The sequence below is a fragment of the Salmo salar genome, chromosome 13 (assembly GCF_965601325.2).
Source record: "Salmo salar chromosome 13, fSalSal1, whole genome shotgun sequence".
In the NCBI taxonomy this organism is placed as follows: domain Eukaryota; kingdom Metazoa; phylum Chordata; class Actinopteri; order Salmoniformes; family Salmonidae; genus Salmo; species Salmo salar.
The window spans coordinates 40,357,921-40,380,722 of record NC_138303.1 but is presented as its reverse complement, the minus strand read 5'-3'; the positions used below and the strand labels follow the sequence as shown (position 1 = coordinate 40,380,722).

The window sequence follows — 22,802 nt, the reverse complement described above, 5'->3', positions numbered from 1 at the left end:
AAACTATCCCCCCCCCCAAAAAAAACCCAACAACAATTGTGCTGCATTTAAGAAATATCTCTGCTATAACCTCTACCTTTCAGAGCCATAGATGTTACGGATACGTTTATGAGGAGGAGGCATGGTTTTAGACTGCCCTGGCTTTGACCTTGCTGATGATGGTTGCAGTGCTGCTTGGGAAGAGTTTAGCAGAGCATGTGTCGCTGGCATGCAGCCCGTGTGAAGGCAGAGATAGATCAAACCAGACGGACTAGTTTGATACAGAGCAGAGCGATGCCCCAGGGCAGCAGCTACTAGAACCTGGCTTTGACTGTCCCAAGCTTGGCCCTTAACCTGCAAGCATGCAGCTTCATTGAGTGACCTCAGCGCCCCTCTTGGTGCCAGGGGGACTGTTTTTCATCTGACTGGCTCCAGGGGGTGAGGGTGTGTCCCAAACTAACTGTACCTCCACTCGTCCACCAGGTATGATCATCTACAATGGACAGAAGAGGACCATGGGAGCAGATTTCATCTCTCTGGGGCTGGTGGGAGGCAGGCCTGAGTTCAGGTGAGCACCTGGCTGTCATTCTGGCGCACTATGAACACTATATGAGCTCAATGTGTAAGAATAAACAAGCTATTGATGAATGGTAACTTGAACTGTCATTAGTCTCTGTCAAAATTAGCTGATGATAATGACAATCACAATAATGATGGCAAAAACGACAATGATAGCGATAACGCTAACCTGAACTTTTTTCTCCTGCCAGGTTTGACGTGGGTTCTGGCATGGCCACCATCCGCTACCCCACCCCCATCAAACTGGGAGAGTTCCATACCATAGAGTTCTACCGCAACCAAACCCAGGGCTCCATCATAGTGGACAGGGAGGCCCCCGTCAATGGGAGCTCACAGGTAGTGTCCCACTCATTTTTTTAGAGCCAGAGACTGTTCAACAATGTCATTCACACGAAGAGAATATCCAACAGACACTCCCAGGTAGTTTCACTTAGTCAGTTAAAGACTGTTGAGTACATACAGTATCAAGGAGATGAATCCTTGAACACTGTTTCCTGTCTTGTATCACAGGGAAAGTTCCAGGGGCTGGATCTGAACGAGGAGTTGTATGTGGGTGGTTACCCCAACTACACCCTCCTGGCCAAGACAGCTGGCCTCAAGACCGGCTTTGTCGGTAAGAGATCACTCTTTGTTCACTTTCAACCAGAACAACTGGTACAACACAAATGTCCCATACTTCAGGGAACAGTAGATAAACATTTATAACATGCAGTTATTTGTTTGTTTGGTAACTGGTTATTTCTTAACAGTTGACAAGACTTTGCTGATCACTGTTTTGGAATGTTCCCATCGGTTCTTGGTTCTATCCAGGGTGCATCCGTAAGCTGGTCATCCAAGGTGATGAGATCATCTTCAAGGATCTGGAGCGCAGCTCCACGGGCGTGTCCAACTGTCCCGTCTGCACTGACCGCCCCTGTCAGGTCAGCTGACAACCACGTCCTCAGACCCCGCTTGAAAAATACTTTAATGCCTTCATTCATTGATTGTGTTGTGTTTCAGAATGGAGGGATGTGCCAGGACTCTGAGGCCAGTCTGTACAAGTGTAGCTGTCCCAGAGGATTCACAGGGAGTAACTGCCAGCACCACTCCTCCCTGCACTGCCACCCAGAGGCTTGTGGACCGGACGCCACCTGCATCAACCGTCAGAACTCCCTGGGCTATGACTGTCGATGCCACCTGGGCAAGTCTGGAAACAAGTGCATGGACGGTAAGAGAACCCTTTTTTTTCTGTGCATTGCCCACTTTCCTGTATTGCAATTGAGGCATAATCACACCTTACTAGATATAATAGATATTCTCTCTATCCTGTTTGTTTTTAGGCATTTTGGTCACGTAATATCTCAACATCTTGTTGATGTTTGTTTCCTCTAGGTGAATTGGTGACTACTCCCCTGTTTGATGGTTTGGAATCGTACATTGCGTACCCTCCTCTGACCAACATCCACAATGACCTGCGCATCGAGATGGAGTTCAAACCAATGGACCTGGACGGCCTGATGTTCTTCAGCGTGGGCAAGAAGATGAAGACGGAGGACTTTGTCTCCCTGGAGATGGTTGACGGATACGTGCAATTCTGCTATGAACTGGGGACTGGTGAGAGCATAAAGACACATTATAATTAAGCAATAAGGCCCGAGGGGGTGTGGTATATGGCCAATATACCACGGCTAAGGACTGTTCTTATGCACGACGCAAAGAAGAGTGCCTGGATACAGCCTGTAGCCGTGGTATATTGGCAATATACCACAAACCCCCGAGTTGCCTTATTGCTATTATAAACTGGCTACCAACGTAAGTAGAGCAGTAAAAATAAATGTTCTGTCATATCCATGGTATACTGTCTGATATACCACTGCTTCCAGCCAATCAGCATTCAGGACTGGAACCACCCAGTTTATAATAAAATATATATATATAATACTGCTATGTTACGTGTGTACTGTGATAGCTACTCATCCTGGTAAATCCTCTTCCGACTGTTATCTTTTCGTTTTCAAGCTAACAGCTTTTTGTGGCTGTGCCATATATTCTTGAATCTTAACTTATAGATCGAGGCTCCAAACACTGAAACTCTGTTGACCGATATGATCAGGGAATCTGTCTCTGGTTTAACCTCTTGGGGCTAGGTGGGACGCTAGCGTGCCACCCGTGGTGCACTCCATCAACAGCAGGTGCATTTCAAGAGCGGCAAATTTGAATCCAAATAAATGTCAAAATTCAAATTTTTCAAAAATACAACTATGTTACACCATTTGAAAGATAAACATCTCCTTAATCTAACCACGTTTTACGATTTCAAAAAGGTTTTACGGCGAAAGCATAAATTTAGAGTATGTTAGGACAGTACATTTACAAGAGTTGTGTGTAATGTTTTGTCAAGTCAAAGACAGGGTCACCAAAACCATAAAACCAGCTAAAATGATGCACTAACCTTTTACAATCTCCATCAGATGACACTCCTAGGACATTATGTTAGACAATGCATGCATTTTTAGTTCTATCAAGTTCATATTTATATCCAAAAACAGCGTTTTACTATGGCATTGATGTTGAGGAAATCGTTTCCCTCCAATAACCGGCAGTCAAGTCAGCGTCAGAAATTAAATAATTAAAATTAGAAAACATTGGTAAAATATTATATTGTCATTTAAAGAATTATAGATTTACATCTCTTGAACGCAATCAACTTGCCAGATTTAAAAATAACCTTACTGGGAAATCACACTTTGCAATAATCTGAGCACTGCGCCCAGAAAAATACGCGTTGCGATACAGACTAGACGTCATGTTGGGGAGATCTAAAATCGAAAATACTATGTAAATAATCCATTACCTTTGATTCTCTTCATCAGATGTCACTTCCAGGTATCACAGGTCCATAACGAATGTAGTTTTGTTCAAAAAAGCTCATCATTTATGTCCAAAAATCTCCGTCTCGTTAGCACATGATGTAAGCCAGCCGGACTTCTCGTCATGAACGAGGGGAAAAAATATATTTCCGTTCGTTCAAACATGTCAAACGTTGTATAGCATAAATCATTAGGGCCTTTTTTAACCAGAACATGAATAATATTCAAGGTGGACGAATGCATACTCTTTTATAACGTATTGGAACGAGGGTACCCAACATGAACTAGCGCGCCAGGTGTCTAATGGGACATCACCGTTCCATGGCTCTTGTTCGGTCAGATCTCCCTCCAGAAGACTCAAAACACTTTGTAAAGGCTGGTGACATCTAGTGGAAGCAATAGGAAGTGCCAAAATATTCCTAAACCCCTGTGTTTTTCAATGGGATAGGTTTAAAGTCAATACAACACATCAGGTATCCACTTCCTGTCAGAAAATGTCTCAGGGTTTTGCCTGCCAAATGAGTTCTGTTATACTCACAGACACCATTCAAACAGTTTTGGAAACTTTAGAGTGTTTTCTATCCATATATAATAAGTATATGCATATTCTAGTTACTGGGTAGGATTAGTAACCAGATTAAATCGGGTACATTTTTTTTATCCAGACGTGCAAATGCTGCCCCCTAGACCCAACAGGTTAAGTATCTCCGCTGTTTCATTGGCCTAGTTTTCACACTAAGCACCTCTCAGGCACCCACAAAACAGTGGAAAGGAAACTATCAAGGCACTAGAAAGCACTGACGCGCTCAGACATAGTGGAAACCATGCTACTACTGTCTTTGTTTCCAGGCCAAGCCGTCCTGCGCAGTCCTGAGCCGGTCACCCTTGGCCAGTGGCACCGCTTGGAAGCCGGGCGCCTCGACAAGGATGGATCTCTGACGGTTGACGGTGGCCGGGAGGTCAGGAGGTCGTCGCCAGGCAAGGCCCAGGGCCTGAACATCCACACCCCCATGTACCTGGGAGGAGTCCCCAACATTGAGATCGTACCCAAGGCTCTTAACATCAGTGATATGTTTGATGGATGCATAGGAGTGGTGAGCTCAACACACACACACACACACACACACACACACACACACACACACACACACACACACACACACACACACACACGAGAGAGAGAGACACGTGGCGATTCCATGATTTCCTTTATTACCGTTTATAATCACCTTAGTACCTCCAATGTCACGTTGGATATCCAGTCACAGAACAGTCACAGAATATCTGTGTACAATAGAGGGGGGAAAACAAAATGTCTTCTTTTCTTTGACAATTTGACTTGACATGCATGACCTTTAACCTCTACCATGTGTATTGTCCCTTGTCCAGGTGTCCATCAATGGTAAGAAGGTGGACCTGTCCTACAGCTTCACAGAGAGCATGGCCATCGTCCAGTGTAAGGACAACAGTCCCTGTGACCGCAACCCCTGTCTGAATGGGGCGAGATGCATGCCCAGTGCTGAGTATGAATACCAGTGTCTCTGCAAGGATGGCTTCGAGGGTGAGTCCATTGTAAATGTTAAATGACGTACAATCTATGGGATTTCAGATTGGATGGAGCCATATGCCATAGATTGATTTAAGAATTGGTATTCAATAACCCTATCCTATTCTGATAATAATATTTACCAAATCAATTGTATTTGTCACATGCTTTGTGAAGAACATGTGTAGACTAGCAGTGAAATGCTAAATAATAACACAAGAAATAAATACAGCGATAACTTGGTTATATACACGGGGTACCAGTACCTAGTCGATATGACGGAATACGAGGTAATTGAGGTAGATACTTTTGGTCTTGTAGTGTATGTGGACACCTGCTTGTTGTGCGTCTCATTCCAAAATGATGTGCATTAATATGGAGTTGGTCCACCCTTTGCTGCTATAACAGCCTACACTTTTCTGGGAAGGAAAAAGTGGTGTCCATTAGGTGTTGAAACATTGCTGCAGGGACTTGCTTTCATTCAGCCACAAGAGCAGTAGTGAGGTCGGACACTGATGTTGGGTGATTAGGCCTGGCTCGCAGTCGGCATTCCAATTCATCCCAAAGGTGTTCGATGGAGTTGAGGTCAGGGCTTTGTGCAGGCCAGTCAAGTTCTTCCACGCCAACTTCGACAAACCATTTCTGTATGGACCTCGCTTTGTGCACAGGGGCATTGTCATGCTGAAACAGGAAAGGGCCTTCGCCAAACTGTTGCCAGAAAGTTGGAATTGTCTAGAATGTCATTGTATGCTGTTGCGTTAAGATTTCCCTTCACTGGAACTAAGGGAACTAGCTTGAACCATGAAAAACAGCCCCAGGCCATTATACCTCCTCCACCAAACTTTACAGTTGGCACTATGCATTGGGGCAGGTAGCATTCTCTTGGCATCCGCCAAACCCAGATTGTCCATTGGATTGCCAGATGGTGAAATGTGATTCACCACTCCAGGGAACGCGTTTCCAGAGTCCAATGTTAGCGAGCTTTACACCGCTCCAGCCAAAGCTTGGCATTGTACATGGTGATCTTAGGCTTGTGTGTGGCTGCTCGGCCATGGAAACCCATTTCAAGAAGCTCCCGGCGAACAGTTCGTGTGCTGACGTTGCTTCCAGAGGCAGTTTGGAACTCGGCAGTGAATGTTGCCACGAGGAAAGGTGATTTAAAAAAAATAAAAATTACACTCTTCAGCACTCAGCATTCCCCTTCTGTGAGCTTGTGTGTTCTACCACTTCGCAGCTGAGCCGATGTTGCTCCTAGATGTTTCCGCTTCACAATAGCAGCACTTACAGCTGACCGGAGCAGCTATAGCAGGGCAGAAATTTGACAAAATGACTTGGAAAGGTGGCATCCTATGACGGTGCCACGTTGAAAGTCACTGAGCTTTTCAGTATGGGCCATTCTACTGTCAATATTTGTCTATGGAGATTGCATGTCTGTGTGTTCGATTTGATACACCTGTCAGCAAAATAAATATCCACTAATTTCAAGGGGTGTCCACATACTTTTGTATATGCAGTACCAGTCCAATCAAGGCAAAGGGTGTCTACTTTGAAGAATCTCAAATATATTTTTATTCGTTTTTTGTGGTTACACTTTTGTGGTTACTACATGATTCCATATGTGCTATTTCATAAACTCAGCAAAAAAAGAAATGTCCTCTCACTGTCAACTGGGTATATTTTCAGCAAAATTAACGTGTAAATATTTGTATGAACATAAGATTAAACAACTGACATAAACTGAACAAGTTCCACAGACATGTGACGAACAGAAATGGAATAATGTGTCCCTGAACAAAGGGGGGTTCAAAATCAAAAGTAACAGTCACTATCTGATGTGGCCACCAGTTGCATTAAGTACTGCAGTGCATCTCCTCCTCATGGACTACACCAGATTTGCCAGTTCTTGCTGTGAGATGTTACCCCACTCTTCCACCAAGGCACCTGCAAGTTCCCGGACATTTCTGGGGGGAATGTCCCTAGCCCTCACCCTCCGATCCAACAGGTCCCAGATGTGCTCAGTGGGATTGAGATCTGGGCTCTTCGCTGGCCATGGCAGAACACTGACATTCCTGTCTTGCAGGAAATCACGCACAGAACGAGCAGTATGGCTGGTAGCATTGTCATGCTGGAGGGTCATGTCAGGATGAGCCTGCAGGAAGGGTACCACATGAGGGAGGAGGATGTCTTCCCTGTAGCGCACAGCGTTGAGATTGCCTGCAATGACGACAAGCTCAGTCCGATGATGCTGTGACACACCGCCCCAGTCCATGACGGACCAGCCACCTCCAAATCGATCCCACTCCAGAGTACAGGCCTCGGTGTAACGCTCATTCCTTCTATGATAAACACGAATCCGACCATCACCCCTGGTGAGACAAAACCGCGACTCGTCATTGAAGAGTACTTTTTGCCAGTCCTGTCTGGTCCAGCGACGGTGGATTTGTGCCCATAGGCGATGTTGTTTCTGGTGAGGACCTGCCTTACAACAGGCCTACAAGCCCTCAGTCCAGCCTATTGCGGACAGTCGGTGCACTGATGGAGGGATTGTGCGTTCCTGGTGTAACTCGTGCAGTTGTTGTTGCCATCCTGTACCTGTCCCACAGGTGTGATGTTCAGCTGTACCGATCCTGTGCAGGTGATGTTACACGTGGTCTGCCACTGCGAGGATGATCAGCTGTCTGTTCTGTTTCCCTGTAGCTCTGTCTTAGGCGTCTCGCAGTACGGACATTGCAATTTTTTTTGCACTGGCCACATCTGCAGTCCTCATGCCTCCTTGCAGCATACCTAAGGCACATTCACACAGATGAGCAGGGACCCTGGGCATCTTTCTTTTGGTGTTTTTCAGCGTCAGTAGAAAGGCCTCTTTAGTGTCCTATGTTTTCATAACTGAGACCTTAATTGCCTATCGTCTGTAAGCTGTTAGTGTCTTAACAGCCGTTCCACAGGTGCATGTTCATTAATTGTTTATGGTTCATTGAAAAAGCATGGGAAACATTGTTTAAATCTTTACAATGAAGATCTGTGATGTTATTTGGATTTTTACGAATTATCTTTGAAAGACAGGGTCCTGAAAAGGGGACGTTTCTTTTTTGGCTGAATTTAGTTTTGATATCTTCACTCTTCTACAATGTAGAAAATAGTAAAAATAAAGAAACCCTGTAATGAGTAGGTGTCCAAACTTTTGACTGGTACTGTACATATAGGTAGGGATAAAGTGACTAGGCAACAGGATAGCTAATAAAGAGTAGCAGCAGCGTATGTGATGAGTTAGTGCAAAGATGGGTCAGTGCAGATAGTCCGGGTAGCTATTGGTTAACTATTTAGCAAATAAGGTGTATCTGTCCTCTTGATGCCACTTTGACCCTTCTAACCCCTGACCCTGTGCCCTCTCCAGGTGAGCGCTGTGAGGTGGTGAGGGATACCTGCCAGAGCAGTGACCAGTGCCAGAATGGAGGCAGCTGTGTGAATGGCCACTGTGTGTGTCCCTTAGGCTTCAATGGCCCCACCTGTGGACAGAGTAAATACTACTCTCTTATTTTCCTATACACTGGACACAACACAACCATTCCACTATATCTTGGTCCTCTGTAGGGGTCTTGGTCTTTGAAGCTCAGTTGGTAGAGTATGGCGCTGGCATTGGCAACGTCAGCATAGTGGGTTCAATTCCCAGGACCCCCCATACATAAAAAATGTACGCATGACTGTAAGTCGCTTTGGATAAAAGCGTCTGCAAAATGACATCAATTATATTTTAGTCCTTTGAGATGTAACTTTGTTATCATAAAGAATGAGGGAGACCAGCAGAACAAATTGAATAATTCTGGATAAAGTGTCTGGATAATGAATTATTATAAACCTATTAAAACACTTTAATATATTTTAGTTTTCTACCAATTACTCCAAGAATTGCCCTTTTACCATAAAAGCTGATGTATGGTATAATTGTGAATGACGATTGTTTGCAGTGCTGTGTCTTTATTAGCTAGGAGATAAAGAAATCTCTGGAGATACCATCAAATCTCTTCACAGCACCCCATGTTAGCTTTAGAATACACCCTTATCATGTTGAGCGAGATTGTTACAGTGGCTTGCGAAAGTATTCACCACCCTTGGCATTTTTCCTATTTTGTTGCCTTACAACCTGGAATTAAAATAGATTTTTTTGGGGGGGGGATTTGTATTTGATTTACACAACATGCCTACCACTTTAAAGATGCAAAAGAATTTTTCTTGTGAAAAAAATGGATAACTTGAGCTTGCATAACTTTTCAACCCCCCCCCCCCCCCCCCCCCCCCCCCACCCCCACCCAAGGTCAATACTTTGTAGAGCCACCTTTTGCAGCAATTACAGCTGCAAGTCTCTTGGGGCATGTCTCTATAAGCTTGGCACATCTAGCCACTGGGATTTTTTACTATTCTTCAAGGCCAAGCTGCTCCAGCTCCTTCAAGTAGGATGGATTTCGCTGGTGTACAGCAATCTTTATGTCATACCACAGATTCTCAATTGGATTGAGGTCTGGGCTTTGACTAGGCCATTCCAAGGCATTTAAATGTTTCCCCTTAAACCACTCGAGTGTTGCTTTAGCAGTATACTTAGGGTCATTGTCCTGCTGGAAGGTGAACCTCTGTCCCAGACTCAAATCTCTGGAAGACTGAAACAGGTTTCCCTCAAGAATTTCCCTGTTTAGCATCATCCATCATTCCTTCAATTCTGACCAGTTTCCCAGTCCCTGCCAATGGAAAAACATCCCCACAGCATGATGCTGCCACCACCATGCTTCACTGTGGGGATGGTGTTCTTGAGGTGATGAGAGGTGTTAGGTTTGCGCCAGACAGCGTTTTCCTTGATTGCCAAAAAGCTCAATTTTAGTCTCATCTGACCAGAATACCTTCTTCCATATGTTTGGGGAGTCTCCCACATGCCTTTTGGCGAACACTAAATGTGTGTGATTATTTTTTTCTTTAAGCAATGTTTTTTTTTCTGGCCACTCTTCCGTAAAGCCCAGCTCTGTGGAGTGTATGGCTTAAAGTGGACAGATACTCCAATCTCCGCTGTGGAACTTTGCAGCTCCTTCAGGGTTATCTTTGGTCTCTTTGTTGCCTCTCTGATTAATGCCCTCCTTGCCTGGTCTGTGAGTTTCGGTGGGCGGCCCTCTCTTGGCAGTTTTGTTGTGGCGCCATATTCTTTCAAAAAATTTTATAATTGATTTAATGGTGCTCCGTGGGATGTTCAAAGTTTCAGATTTTTTTTTAATATAACCTAACCCTGATCTGTACTCCAACTTTGTTCCTGACCTATTTGGAGAGCTCCTTGGTCTTCATGGTGCCGCTTGCTTGGTGGTGCCCCTTGCTAACTGGTGTTGCAGGCTCTGGGGCCTTTCAGAACGTGTGTGTGTGTGTGTGTGTATATGTATGTATGTATATCTGTGTATGTGTGTGTGTGTATGTATATATATAAAAAAAAAAAAAAAAAAAAAAAATGACTAAAATATATATATATATATATATATATATATATATATATATATATGAGGTCATGTGACAATTAGATTGCACACAGGTGGACTTTATTTAACTAATTATGTGACTTCTGAAGGTAATTGGTTGCACCAGATCTTATTTAGGGGCTTCATAGCAAAAGGGGTGAATGCACGCACCACTTTTCTGTTTTTTATTCTTTCGAATTTTTTTCACTTCACCAATTTGGACTATTTTGTGTATGTCCATTACATGAAATCCAAATAAAAATCAATTTAAATTACAGGTTGTAATGCAACAGAATAGGAAAAACACCAAGGGGGATGAATACTTTTGCAAGGCACTGTATGTCTACTGGTAACTATCTCTGTCCCATAGGACGTTGCATTAGCTAGACCTCAACCAGACCCTTCGTCTAAGGAATGGTCCCATATGAAGATGATTCTCCACACTCGAACCTCCATACCATAACATCAGACAGTTAGTGTATAGGATCCAGCCGAGCTCTGAAGTGTTGGGTGTCTGAGCCACATGTGTCTTACCCCAGGCCTCTCATGGTTATATCCCACACACACAGGCCAGGTCTCCAGCTTCGCCGAGGCCCTGTGGAATTTGGAAGGTAGCGGGGGGAATGGTACAGTATCCCTCCCTTCAGTTCTGCCTGACATAACCGTGACTAACCGTCAGGGGCCCACCGACCGACCTGAGGGCCCTCAAGAGCCCCAGTGGGCCCCCGCCGCCAGCCTAACACACTCAGCAAATCAGAGAAACAAATCACTTACACAACACGTGTACTGTACTAAGGAACCAACACTACACATGTCTGTACTGTACTCAACTGGTGGCCCTATCTGTGACATGTTGGGAGAGGGGAATTCTATGTTAAAGGCTAAGTGTACTATAGCATGCAGATGGCTATTACATCATCTTGCAGTTGTGTCTCAGCAGCTTTTGGCCCAGTGACACTTTTTCTTTGTCTTGTTTGAGATACCTTATAGGTTTTAAATGTAGAATTCCCCTTTTTTCCTCTCCTAAACAAGCGTCGAGTCTATGACATAATAACCAACCACTCACTGCAACACGAACCTCTATTCCGTCTTCTGAACTGCCTGTCCAAAACAACAACAGAAACAACTCCACTACTGCTGTTGGTGGAAACTGAGACTGTGAAATGCATTTTCTACATATTGGAACGAGGATGTTCGTTGTCAGTTACTAACCTCTAAAAGTATTTGGATGGAAGTATTATGAGGGGTGTGTTGAAACTCCTGAAGATGATAACATGGAGTATTCCATCGTCTGGGTCCCCACTGCACTGAGATGCCTGTATCTTTTGACTAGTGTGTGTGTGTTTGTGTGTGTGTGTGTGTGTGTGTGTAAGGAATGACATGTACTATGGAGAATGTCATCTGACTGGAGTTTTGTACAGTTTGTCTGTCAATACAGAATCTTCAATCTGCAACATTGGTCTAAAATACTGTACTGTAAGGAATACATGTCAAAAATGGAGCTATTTGAAATATTAATACAAATATTGTTCCTAAAGTCAAACAATAACAAGATGCTCTTTGTCTTTTCCCCTCTTTCCATGTCTTTCTTCACTCTTGTGTAACTACTGTAGTTTCTAACTGAGCCAGTTGGCTGGTTCTATTCAGCCTGCTGCCACCTATGGCAACATACAGGAAACTGAAGTGTTGTGTTTTCTACTCTGTTTTTATAGATGCCCCCATTGAGTATGCAGCTCAATTCTATGACAACGGTTACCTTTCTCTTCCCAAGACCATCTTCCCCAGAAGGTGAGACAGAGTTTCCCAAGTGGGGAAGGAAGCAACTTTCTTTAAGCTGTGTCAGTTTCCTTCTCTAAAATTGTCACTATTGTAGTGAGGCATTGACGTGGTCTTTGTAGTTTTAAATCTCTGTGTGTGTGTTGCAGCGGCCCTGACGCTCCAGAGACCATCGAGATGGAGCTCAAGGTCAACACCACCTCCAAAGAGGGCCTGATCCTGTGGCAGGGAGTGGTATGTCCTAACTAACTTTGCCACCGTGCCCCACCCCACTACGCAGCACTCCTAATCATCCTTACTATCTAATCACATATTTACCAATAACCCACCTTCACAAAATGACCAACCTTTTACACTCACATTAATAATAATACATTGGATGTGTGTATATATAGCTTTTCTAAGACTCAAATAGGTTCGCTGACATTCAACTGCTCTTTTCTGTTTGGTTATTAATAATGTTGGCTCTCAGGGCTCACTCCTTACTCATTTCATTGAGATTGATGCAACTTAGACTGGCTGTCGGTTTGGCATGTTGGCTCTGAGCGAGCCATGTCACAGTTCCAGGTCCAGGCATGGTTTGACAGCACTGTTTTGTTTGACTGCACTGCATGTCGCCTGGTTGACGCTTTGCCTCTCTCACCCGACCCCACTCCCATCTTCCCCAGGAGCCCTTTAATGGCGCTAGCCATTTCCGCAAGATGCATGCTAGTAAAAAGGTATCCACCTCACCTAAACACCTGGTAAATATGGTATATTTCAGGATATGTACTTCACAGGAGGTTGGTGGCACCTTAATTGGGGAGGACGGGCTCAAAGTAATGGCTGGAATGGAATAAATGGCATGATAATCAAACAAGGTATCCGTGTGTTTATCATTCACTTAATTCCAGCCATAATTATGAGCCATCCTCCCACTCAGCAGCCTCCTGTGATGTACTTCATGTATAGATGTATTGTGAGATAATTTGACAGTCTTACACTACTATGGACTACATGTTTTGAAATGTACAACAATCTGGATAAGGCTACTTGGCTCTTGTTGTCTCTGGCTGGAGCAGCCTACCACTTTTAGTTATCAATTCACTCTTTAACAATGTACTATAATATGCACTGTGGCAGCTTCAATGCTTATTGTTATGTTGCATGTAACTTAGTTTGTACTGTACTACCAAAAGGAGCTTGATTCAGGTTTGTGATCACAGCTTGAATAGGTATAAAAAAATATATTTGTATGTATCATATACAATACAGGCAACTCCACAAGTCTTAATAACAGAGAATCTGTGCACTCAGTAAATAAATAAAAAATCCATTATGGTTTTAATATATCATTATACTGTCATAACTTTCCTTTAATTTGTCACCTAAACAACTTTATTTCCAGGAACTTGGAGATCAAGGCAAGGGCAAGGACTTTATAAGTCTTGGTCTGCAAAATGGACACTTAGTCTTCAGGTAAGAAAGCATCACTGTTTTTCTTTTAGATTATTGTGGTTTCCTAAGGAATATGCCATGCTTACGGTTTGTATATAACTGATTGGTAAAGTGTTTGCACCAGTCCTAAATAAGCACATAGCTGCTCATTCTCCTGTATGTAGCCCTACTGTAGTAGTAATGCTACTGTTGCATGTTCCCTGTCTGTCCACAGCTACCAGCTGGGCAGTGGAGAGTCTCAGATACAGTCCAGAGAGCCCATCAATGATGGCAGATGGCACAAGGTCACTGCTGTCAGGTAATGTACCATATGTGACCTTCCACTCATGTTCTGTTACACCCACTAGCGGTTCTGGGGGGGGGGGGGGGGCAGTGCCCCTGTGATAACAATTTTGGACCCCTTGTGGCCCCCCTAAATGTGGAGTATGAAATAATTTTTACATAACTAATTTTTGCTATCATTCTTTTTTTTACATCCGTTATTAGACAGTGGCAACGATGATGATGATGATGATGATGATGATGATGATTACGAACATGGTCTTTTGCCTGCTAATGCCTGCAATGCAGTGGAGAAAACGATATGACAACAATAAAACATCTAATGTAACTGGCCCCTCTAACAGTACAACTGGCCCCAGCTTGCCCCCCCCCCCCCCCAGTTGAAATGGTCTCGAACCGCCACTGGTTACACCTCCTATTATCAGTACCTCCGGGATTCCGCCATTCTGCGATCGCAATTTTTTGGGGGGGATAAATCAACAATTCCCTGCATATTATACGAGGGCTTGCATATTTGACCAATCACTGCACTTTTTCCGCTTAAAACAGTGAAATCATCGCAATATTATTGAATTAAACTGAGCCATCCCCGCAGTACAAAAAAGAGGGGTCACAATTTCAACCAATCACCCCACATTTACCGCATAATATGGTTCAATCAAGCCAGACGTCAACAAACATTTTCCCTCGTCAGCGCATTTTCACAACAAATGTTGCCATGCAAATTCTGAATTGCTTCAGCAAAATCAAGCATTTTTGCCTGCAAATATCATAAAAAATCCTGGAGGGATTACCTTTTATTTTTCACCTCTTGTTCCACAGTGTATTTCTAATGTCACTGATGGATCTATTTTGAATCGATTTTTGGTAGGGGTGTATTTTCTCAATGAATAGACTATCTGTGCTTTGTGACAAAGTGTCTTGATCATATGAATAAGGGAAGTTTTTGTGTATGTGTGTGATCAGAACTGGTAAACAGGGATATATTCAGATAGACGGAGCAGCCATTCAACGAGGCCAATCACAAGGCAAAAGCATCATGGTGAACACCAAAGGCAACGTATACCTGGGTACGTCTCCTTCCTGTTGTGAAAATCTCAAGTATTATATTTCAAAGTCTCCAAAGAGTAGAGAAATACAGTACCTTAAATATCCTGTTGGGAAAGGGCAAAGTACACATTTCCAAAGTGTCTAAAGAGTACCAAAGTACAGTGTCCCAAATCTAGAAGGAAATGACTGACTAAAAGAGGTGATATTATGTCTTCTCTAAGGACATGCACTGAGGCTGTGTATGTGTGCATGTGTCTGTTACAGGGGGAGCCCCAGATATATCTGCAATGACGGGAGGGAAGTTCTCCTCGGGGCTCACAGGCTGTGTGAGGAACCTGTCTCTGATGAACGCCCGGCCGGGAGAGCAGCCAGCCAGACCCATCGAGCTGCAGGCCGCCGCAGAGAATGGCATCAACGTTGGGCGCTGCTCCTCATAGACCTATAGCAGCCCCCACACACACACACACCCAGAGACTATGGAGACAAGATACAGACTCACAGAGAGACTTACCCACATACATACATACATACATGCATGCATACATACATAGTCAGTTTGAAAAAAACATGGTGCTTTGCTGCTACCAAAAACAAAGCTACACAACAAAATTATATTTTGCTCTCTGCATTGAACCAAAAAAAGTGAACAAATACTAACAAGTCTTCACTTCCTTAGTGTTGTATTCTCAATGAAGGACACAGGAGATCCAGTACAGTTTTCATACTCCCAGCAGTAGCTTTTAGTCATGAGAAAGAGTAAAATGCCATAGGCCTTCTACAATGGATCAGATCCTATGGAGTTGGAGATGTTTTTACAGCACTGAATTTTTATTTATATAAATATATATTATATATTTGTGGGGGCAACATGTGAACTAACCATAACTGCTCTTCTTTGTCCTAGAGTTGATTTTGGGTTCTAATACTGTGTCCAGGGCTTTTTTATAGGGTCTAGTTGTGTTAATACTTGCAGACATTAAAACCTTCTTTCTTCACTTCTGTAGGGGGAATTTAGCAGTGAGCATCCTTACAGACTTGTTACACTATTGGGAGAGGGGTCACGGAGGTCACGGCACAAAGCAGCATCAAGACACATCTCAGGGGAAGACAGGATTTTAAAAACAGACAGAACGCTATTAGAAGTACTGGTGCTTTTCTATTCTGCCAAATCGTTTCTAATCTGTTTCTGAAATCACTTGCCTTCCCACACCTAGCATGGTTGCCTTTTTTTGTGTCTGTAAAACGTTTTTTTTTTTTTACTTGGTGCTATTAAGTTAGACATGGAAATACAGCCCACTAGCGGTTATTTGTCTGTCTCCTTATAATAATGTGGTACATGTGTTTCTACATTTGAAAGAATATCAGTGTAAAACACATGCTACACGTGCCTACTGTCTTTCACCTCTCCAGAGGTTGTGGTGTTCTCCAGATATGCATGAGATCTGAGGTTTTATTTTAGTATTAGCTGAAATCTTCATCGGTTAAATGTCTCCTCCAACGTCCTATTTGTTTGAGTAGATCTCAAAAGACGTCGAGGTGTTTTAAAGAATGAATGGCGATTTGTATTTTGACGTTTTTTTTATTGAGTGGTTCTGAGAATTGTAAGACATTTTGTCATTTTACTTCTGCAGTCAGTCATGTGGCAACTATCTGCCAGTCAGGTAAAATATCAGTTTAGTCTGGGTGTGTGTGAGTGGCTACATGTGTACTTCCCCCCCCCCCCCCCCCACCCTCTCTTTAAACCCCTATTAGATGTTTGTGTCTGAACGGTATATGTGTACTGAAAGTGTCTGTGAACTGTTACTGTATGTGTGTGTACTGAATGTGAGTCTCGCCATCTAAATCCTCAGGAGGGTCACTACAGAACTGCCTCAAGATGTTCCTCAGTCAGTTTCAGGTTCAGTAGCAACTAGCCTTAGTTACGGTCTTATAGAACTAACAAGTCTGATATTGAACTCTTAACAGCTGCATCATTTTGTTAGCTGTTGTACCTAACACTGTATGGAAGCACATTCATGCCAAAATAATTTTTATTGGGGTAGACATATTGGAGGGAGACTAACAGACACGCAGCAGTTGAGACCTCCCTGGTGGGGTGCTCGCTAGCTGTGACCTGTGTAGCTCCAATGAGCATGCTCGCCCACACTGGTTTACCTCGTGACAAATATGGCATCAAAATTCACATCACGAGGTTCACAAACTTTTCACTTTTTGTAATCATAAGATTATGTTGATTTAATATTCTGAAAATGAGCACCATCAGTTAACTTAAAGTTGCTTCATTTTTATTTATATTTGTTTCTTTCTTTAAACATGTTTTGTCTTCATTTCAGGCTTGATTCAGCTGTTGTAGAGCAATCTGAAAAGCTTGGCATAATTTTCTTGGGTTATTGTGTATTGCCTCCCCACATCCCCCTGTTCCCTTCATGTTTGGTTTTAATACCTTTCCTCCATGAGTGTCTTGCCCCACTGGCGTTCCCACCATGACCCCTCAGTCCATACAGTCTCAGTGGAGTGTCTGCAACAACTGTGGTAACCAACAGTAACATCAGCCTGAGAAGGGGTTGTCAACTGGTTTGTGCTAGAGCTAAATGGATGTGTACTTTGTGTATCTCTACATCTACAGTTGAAGTCGGAAGTTTACATACACTTAGGTTGGAGTCATTAAAACTCGTTTTTCAACCACTCCACAAATTTCTTAACAAACTATCGTTTTGGCAAGTCGATTAGGACATCTACTTTGTGCATGACACAAGTAATTTTTCCAACAATTGTTTACAGACAGATTAATTCACTGTATCACAATTCCAGTGGGTCAGAAGTTTATATACACTAAGTTGACTGTACCTTTAAACAGCTTGGAAAATTCCAGAAAATTATGTCATGGCTTTAGAAGCTTCTGATAGGCTAATTGACATAATTTGAGTCAATTGGAGGTGTACCTGTGGATCTATTTCAAGGCCTACCTTCAAACTCAGTGCCTCTTTGCTTGACATCATGGGAAAATGAAAAGAAATCAGCCAAGACCTCAGAAAAAACATTGTAGACCTCCACAAGTCTGGTTCATCCTTGGGAGCAATTTCCAAATGCCTGAAGGTACCACGTTCATCTGTACAAACAATAGTATGCAAGTATAAACTCCATGAGACCACGCAGCCGTCATACCGCTCAGGAAGAAGACGCATTCTGTCTCCTAGAGATGAACGTACTTTGGTGCGAAAAGTGCAAATCAACCTTGTGAGGATGCTGGTTGAAACGGGTACAAAAGTATCTATATCCACAGTAAAACGAGTCCTATATCGACATAACCTGAAAGGCCGCTCAGCAAGGAAGAAGCCACTGCTCCAAAGCCGCCATAAAAAAGCCAGACTACGGTTTGCAACTGCATATGGGGACAAAGATCGTACTTTTTGGAGTAATGTCCTCTGATGAAACAAAAATATAACTGTTTGGCCATAATGACCATCGTTATGTTTGGAGGGAAAAGGGGAGGCTTGCAAGCTGAAGACACCATCCCAACCGCGAAGCACGGGGTGGTAGCATCATGTTGTGGGGTTGCTTTGCTGAAGGAGGGACTGGTGCACTTCACAAAATAGATGGCGTCATGAGAAAGGGAAATTATGTGGATATATTGAAGCAACATCTCAAGACATCAGTCAGGAAGTTAAAGCTTGGTCGCAAATGAGTCTTCCAAATGGACAATGACCCCAAGCATACTTCCAAAGTTGTGGCAAAACGGCTTAAGGACAACAAAGTCAAGGTATTGGAGTGGCCATCACAAAGCCCTGACCTCAACCCTATAGAAAATTTGTGGGCAGAACTGAAAAAGCGTGTACGAGCAAGGAGGCCTTCAAACCTGACTCAGTTACACCAGCTCTGTCAAGAGGAATGGGCCAACATTCACCCAATTTATTGTGGGAAGCTTGTCGAAGGCTACCCGAAACATTTGAAGTTAAACAATTTAAAGGCAATGCTACCAAATACTAATTGAGTGTATGTAAACCTTCTACCCACTGGGAATGTGATGAAAGAAATAAAAGCTGAAATGAATCATTCTCTCTACTATTATTCTGACATTTCACATTCTTAAAATAAAGTGGTGATCCTAACTGACCTAAGACAGGGAATTTTTACTAGGATTAAATGTCAGGAATTGTGAAAAACTGAGTTTAAATGTATTTGGCTAAGGTGTATGTAAACTTCCGACTTCAACTGTATATACAGTATGGCTCTGGATTGGGCTATCAGATTATATTACAAAATTGAGGATTAGGCTCAGCTACTGTATGTTACATTCTTTGAATGAGGTAGCATTACTCATTGGGAAATGTTAGTGTGTTAATTGCGGAGTTGTGGCCAAAACACAGAATAAACACATGAGAAACTGTCACACAAATCACAAATCATGAATACATTGAAAGCCCTATATGTGTGGTCTTAATCATAAGATATACCTGGGTATGAATGATGTACTGATTATTTATGAAGTAAATATGGGCGCTTTCATCATTGAAGATATTATTTAACCTTTTTTGAAATGGTTAACATTGTCTGTTTCATTTTTAGATTAAAGGCAAATGTTGAAGATGAGTGTCACAACATTCTAGTGAATGGAAGTGTACTACACAATGTTATTGTCCATTGGGTGATAATGCTCGTGTTTCTAACTGTACCATTTCCAGTGTTGGAAGGAAGGACTCTTTCCCTTCCCAAGTGTTTCTTTATTAAAACAACATTCATGCGCTATTTATAATCTTGTGAGTTGTATTCTTTTGCCAGTCATAGCATTTTTTTACCTAGTTGTGTTCTTTTGCCAGTCGTTATTTTTTAAGTAGTTGTATTTTTTCTCAGTCATATTATTGTTGTTAAATACTTATTTTGAAGCTGTAGACAGTTGCAGCCATACAGTATTTGCGGTTGTTTATTTCCCATATATTCCTCTTTAATAATTCACTTATAGTTATCGTGTGCTCCAGTCCTAGGACATTCTGGAAATTATACGATCATTACCCTTAGATCCAGGCTGTATCACATCTGGCAGTGATTGGGAGTCCCATAGGGTGGCGCACAATTGGCCCAGCGTCGTCCGGTTTTGGCCGGAGTAGGCCATCATTGTCAATAAGAATTTGTTCTTAACTGACTTGCCTGGGTAAATACATTTTTTATAAACAATTAAATCGCCTTTTTATTTGCTTTTCATCTGTATGGGCCAGCCCTTGACACAGGAGAGACCTGAGAAAGTGAGGATTATTTCTGTATTGCCAGGCCTATTGACAAAGTCCATGGAAGTTACACCAAAATCTGGTTTCTGACATGGATATCATCAAAGGCATAATCTCTTAATGTATATGATGAGTATCAGATTAGATAAGGCAGGCTAAATGTTTATATACTGTAATAAGTCACAATGATAGCATTTTAAAATGCTATTTTACTTAATTTCTTTTCTGCTTTGCTCACCTGCATTACATTAATGTTACATTGCAAGCGTGGATAGGGAATTATCCCAACAAATATAGGTTTCCCATTAAACACAAGCCAAAGACAAACATGTAAAAATATTTCATACAGAATAGAAGTTCTTGCATTAAGTCAAATAGTAGTGTTAGAGCCATTTTGTATGTGGAACAAAAATGTATTTAAAGATATTTGACTGATTTGTTATTTTAATCGAAATGTATTGAAATTGTATAGACATGGTAATTAAAACTCCCTTAATGTTTTGACACCTAGTGGCCTATTGTGGGTTTGCCTGTAGAGTGGCATATGAGAAAAGATGGCGTCAGGAACAACAGGACAGGTGTGTAGCCTGAATAAAAAGGTTCTTTGGGACTATTTTACTTTTTACCATTCATCAACCTTGGAATCTGTGTGGTAACTGGGCAATCTTATTGTGAGTAATAAATATAATTTAACTGCAATCAAAAACTCTTATTTAAGTATACACCGAGTCACTGGTGTTGATCGACCGTGGCTTTCAATGTTTATTCATAGGACTGATTGGAAACTTTACCGGTAAGAGCAGGTACCATATCTTTTGCATCTAGTATTTTATGACATCGTCAATCTTCACTCGATACCCAACACGATAATAAACTACACTGAGGAGTATTGTATCCCTATGACCTGATTTCAGGTGTAATAGTCAGTATTGGCCAGTATCCAATATATATTTTTACTGGTACTATTGTGTCTTAATCTGTACCCACTCTATTCACACCTGAGTATATTCACTTACAGTTATTAATGTTCTGTTTGTTACACAATGTGCAGCTACAATTCAAAAGAAAGTTAGTCTTTTGTAGCAAACCTGTACAGATACAGTCACATCCACGCATTAAAGGTCCTATATAGCCATTTATCTCAATATCAAATCATTTCTGGCTAACAGTTAAGTATCTTATTGTGATCAATTAAAATTGCAAAAATAAATAGCTTCTTAGCAAAGAGCACTTTCTCAAGCAAATATTTTCCTAGGACTGTCTGGAATTGGTCTGAGTGGAGAGAGGGAAACTGAAAATGTGCTGTTATTGGCAGAGAGGTTTCAAACTCTCTTTCTTATTGGTCTATTAACGAACTCCATCCCACCAGAAAGAGGTCGAAATTTCAGTCTGTCTTTTCAAACAGCTTTTACACTAAAAGGGCATTATCATAATTTTCACAATTTCACAGTATTCCAACCTCATAGTGTGGAAATATACACTGAGTGGACAAAACATTAAGAACTGCTCTTTCCATGGCATAGACTGACTAGGTGAATACAGGTGAAAGCTGTGACCCCTTATTGATGTCACTTGTTAATAAATCCACTTCAATCAGTGTAGATGAAGGGAAAGACAGGTTAAAGAAGGATTTTTAAGCCTTGAGACAATTGAGGAATGGATTGTGTGTGTGTACCATTCACAGGTTGAATGCAATGCAACTCAATATTAGGAAGGTGTTCTTAATGTTTTGTACACTCAGTGTACATATGACAGAAACACTCTCACACTGCACATGTTCAAGCCATGATATGTGCAAGGACTACATGTGGTGTGCACTTGTTTTTGGCGCATGTGTACATGCATACTTGTGCACATACGCACAGTGGTGGAAAAAGTACCCAATTGTCATACTTGAGTAAAAATAAAGATACCTTAAAAGTGAAAGTCACCCAGTAAAATAAGACTTGAGTAAAAGTCTACAATTATTTGGTTTTAAATATACTTAAGTATCAAAAGTAAATGTAATCACTGAAATATACTTAAGTATCAAAAGTAAAAGTATAAATCATTTAAAATTCCTTATATTAAGCAAACCAGACAGCACGATGTTCTTGTTCTTTTAATTTACGGGTAGCCAGGGGCACACTTCAACAATCAGACATAATTTACAAGCAAAGCATTTGTTTTTAGTGAGTCTGCCAGATCAGAGGCAGTAAGGATGACCAGGGTTGTTCTCTTGATAAGTACGTGAATTGGACCCTTTTCCTGTCCTGCTAAGCATTCAAAATGTAACTAGTACTTTTGAGTGTCAGGGAAAATGTATGGAGTAAAAAGCACATTATTTTCATTAGGAATGTAGTGAAGTAAAAATTGTCAAGTATACATACCCTAAAAAACTACTTAAGTAGTACTTTAAAGTATTTTTACTTAAGTACTTTACACCACTGCATACACATGCACACAAACGTGTGCACATCCCATGTAGTCCTCTCACATACCATGGTTGTGGCCCTTATTTTTTCTGTGTCAGATTACATTTGAAAATAAGGCATGGGAGGATAAATAATGAATAAATTACCACATTAAATAACATCTCTTACAATTCACAGAGAAA

General features: G+C 41.9%; 2 protein-coding genes across 20 annotated transcripts in view; both read left to right on the top strand.

Moving 5' to 3' along the window:
* LOC106567148 (basement membrane-specific heparan sulfate proteoglycan core protein) overlaps window positions 1–19,737 on the top strand; it is a 162,648-nt gene extending 142,911 nt beyond the window's left edge. For 13 of the 19 annotated variants that reach the window (XM_082960077.1, XM_082960085.1, XM_082960082.1 and 10 more), the window contains 17 exons: window positions 463–547; window positions 750–894; window positions 1,069–1,171; window positions 1,369–1,478; window positions 1,558–1,765; window positions 1,930–2,151; window positions 4,257–4,501; window positions 4,797–4,968; window positions 8,348–8,470; window positions 11,009–11,065; window positions 12,152–12,227; window positions 12,365–12,449; window positions 12,884–12,958; window positions 13,603–13,673; window positions 13,867–13,950; window positions 14,901–15,004; window positions 15,249–19,737. In XM_082960077.1, coding sequence (XP_082816203.1) covers window positions 463–547; window positions 750–894; window positions 1,069–1,171; window positions 1,369–1,478; window positions 1,558–1,765; window positions 1,930–2,151; window positions 4,257–4,501; window positions 4,797–4,968; window positions 8,348–8,470; window positions 11,009–11,065; window positions 12,152–12,227; window positions 12,365–12,449; window positions 12,884–12,958; window positions 13,603–13,673; window positions 13,867–13,950; window positions 14,901–15,004; window positions 15,249–15,421 — 2,138 coding nt within the window. In that variant the 3' untranslated portion in view covers window positions 15,422–19,737. The remainder of the gene's footprint in view (window positions 1–462; window positions 548–749; window positions 895–1,068; window positions 1,172–1,368; window positions 1,479–1,557; window positions 1,766–1,929; window positions 2,152–4,256; window positions 4,502–4,796; window positions 4,969–8,347; window positions 8,471–11,008; window positions 11,066–12,151; window positions 12,228–12,364; window positions 12,450–12,883; window positions 12,959–13,602; window positions 13,674–13,866; window positions 13,951–14,900; window positions 15,005–15,248) is intronic. The other 6 variants (XM_082960091.1, XM_082960083.1, XM_082960080.1 and 3 more) reach the window with 4 other exon arrangements.
* A 1,115-nt stretch (window positions 19,738–20,852) lies between these two features.
* LOC106567151 (transmembrane protein 269) overlaps window positions 20,853–22,802 on the top strand; it is a 34,976-nt gene continuing 33,026 nt past the window's right edge. Inside the window, exon 1 of the mRNA XM_045693253.2 lies at window positions 20,853–20,877. The gene's annotated coding sequence lies outside the window, so the exon portion shown is untranslated. The remainder of the gene's footprint in view (window positions 20,878–22,802) is intronic.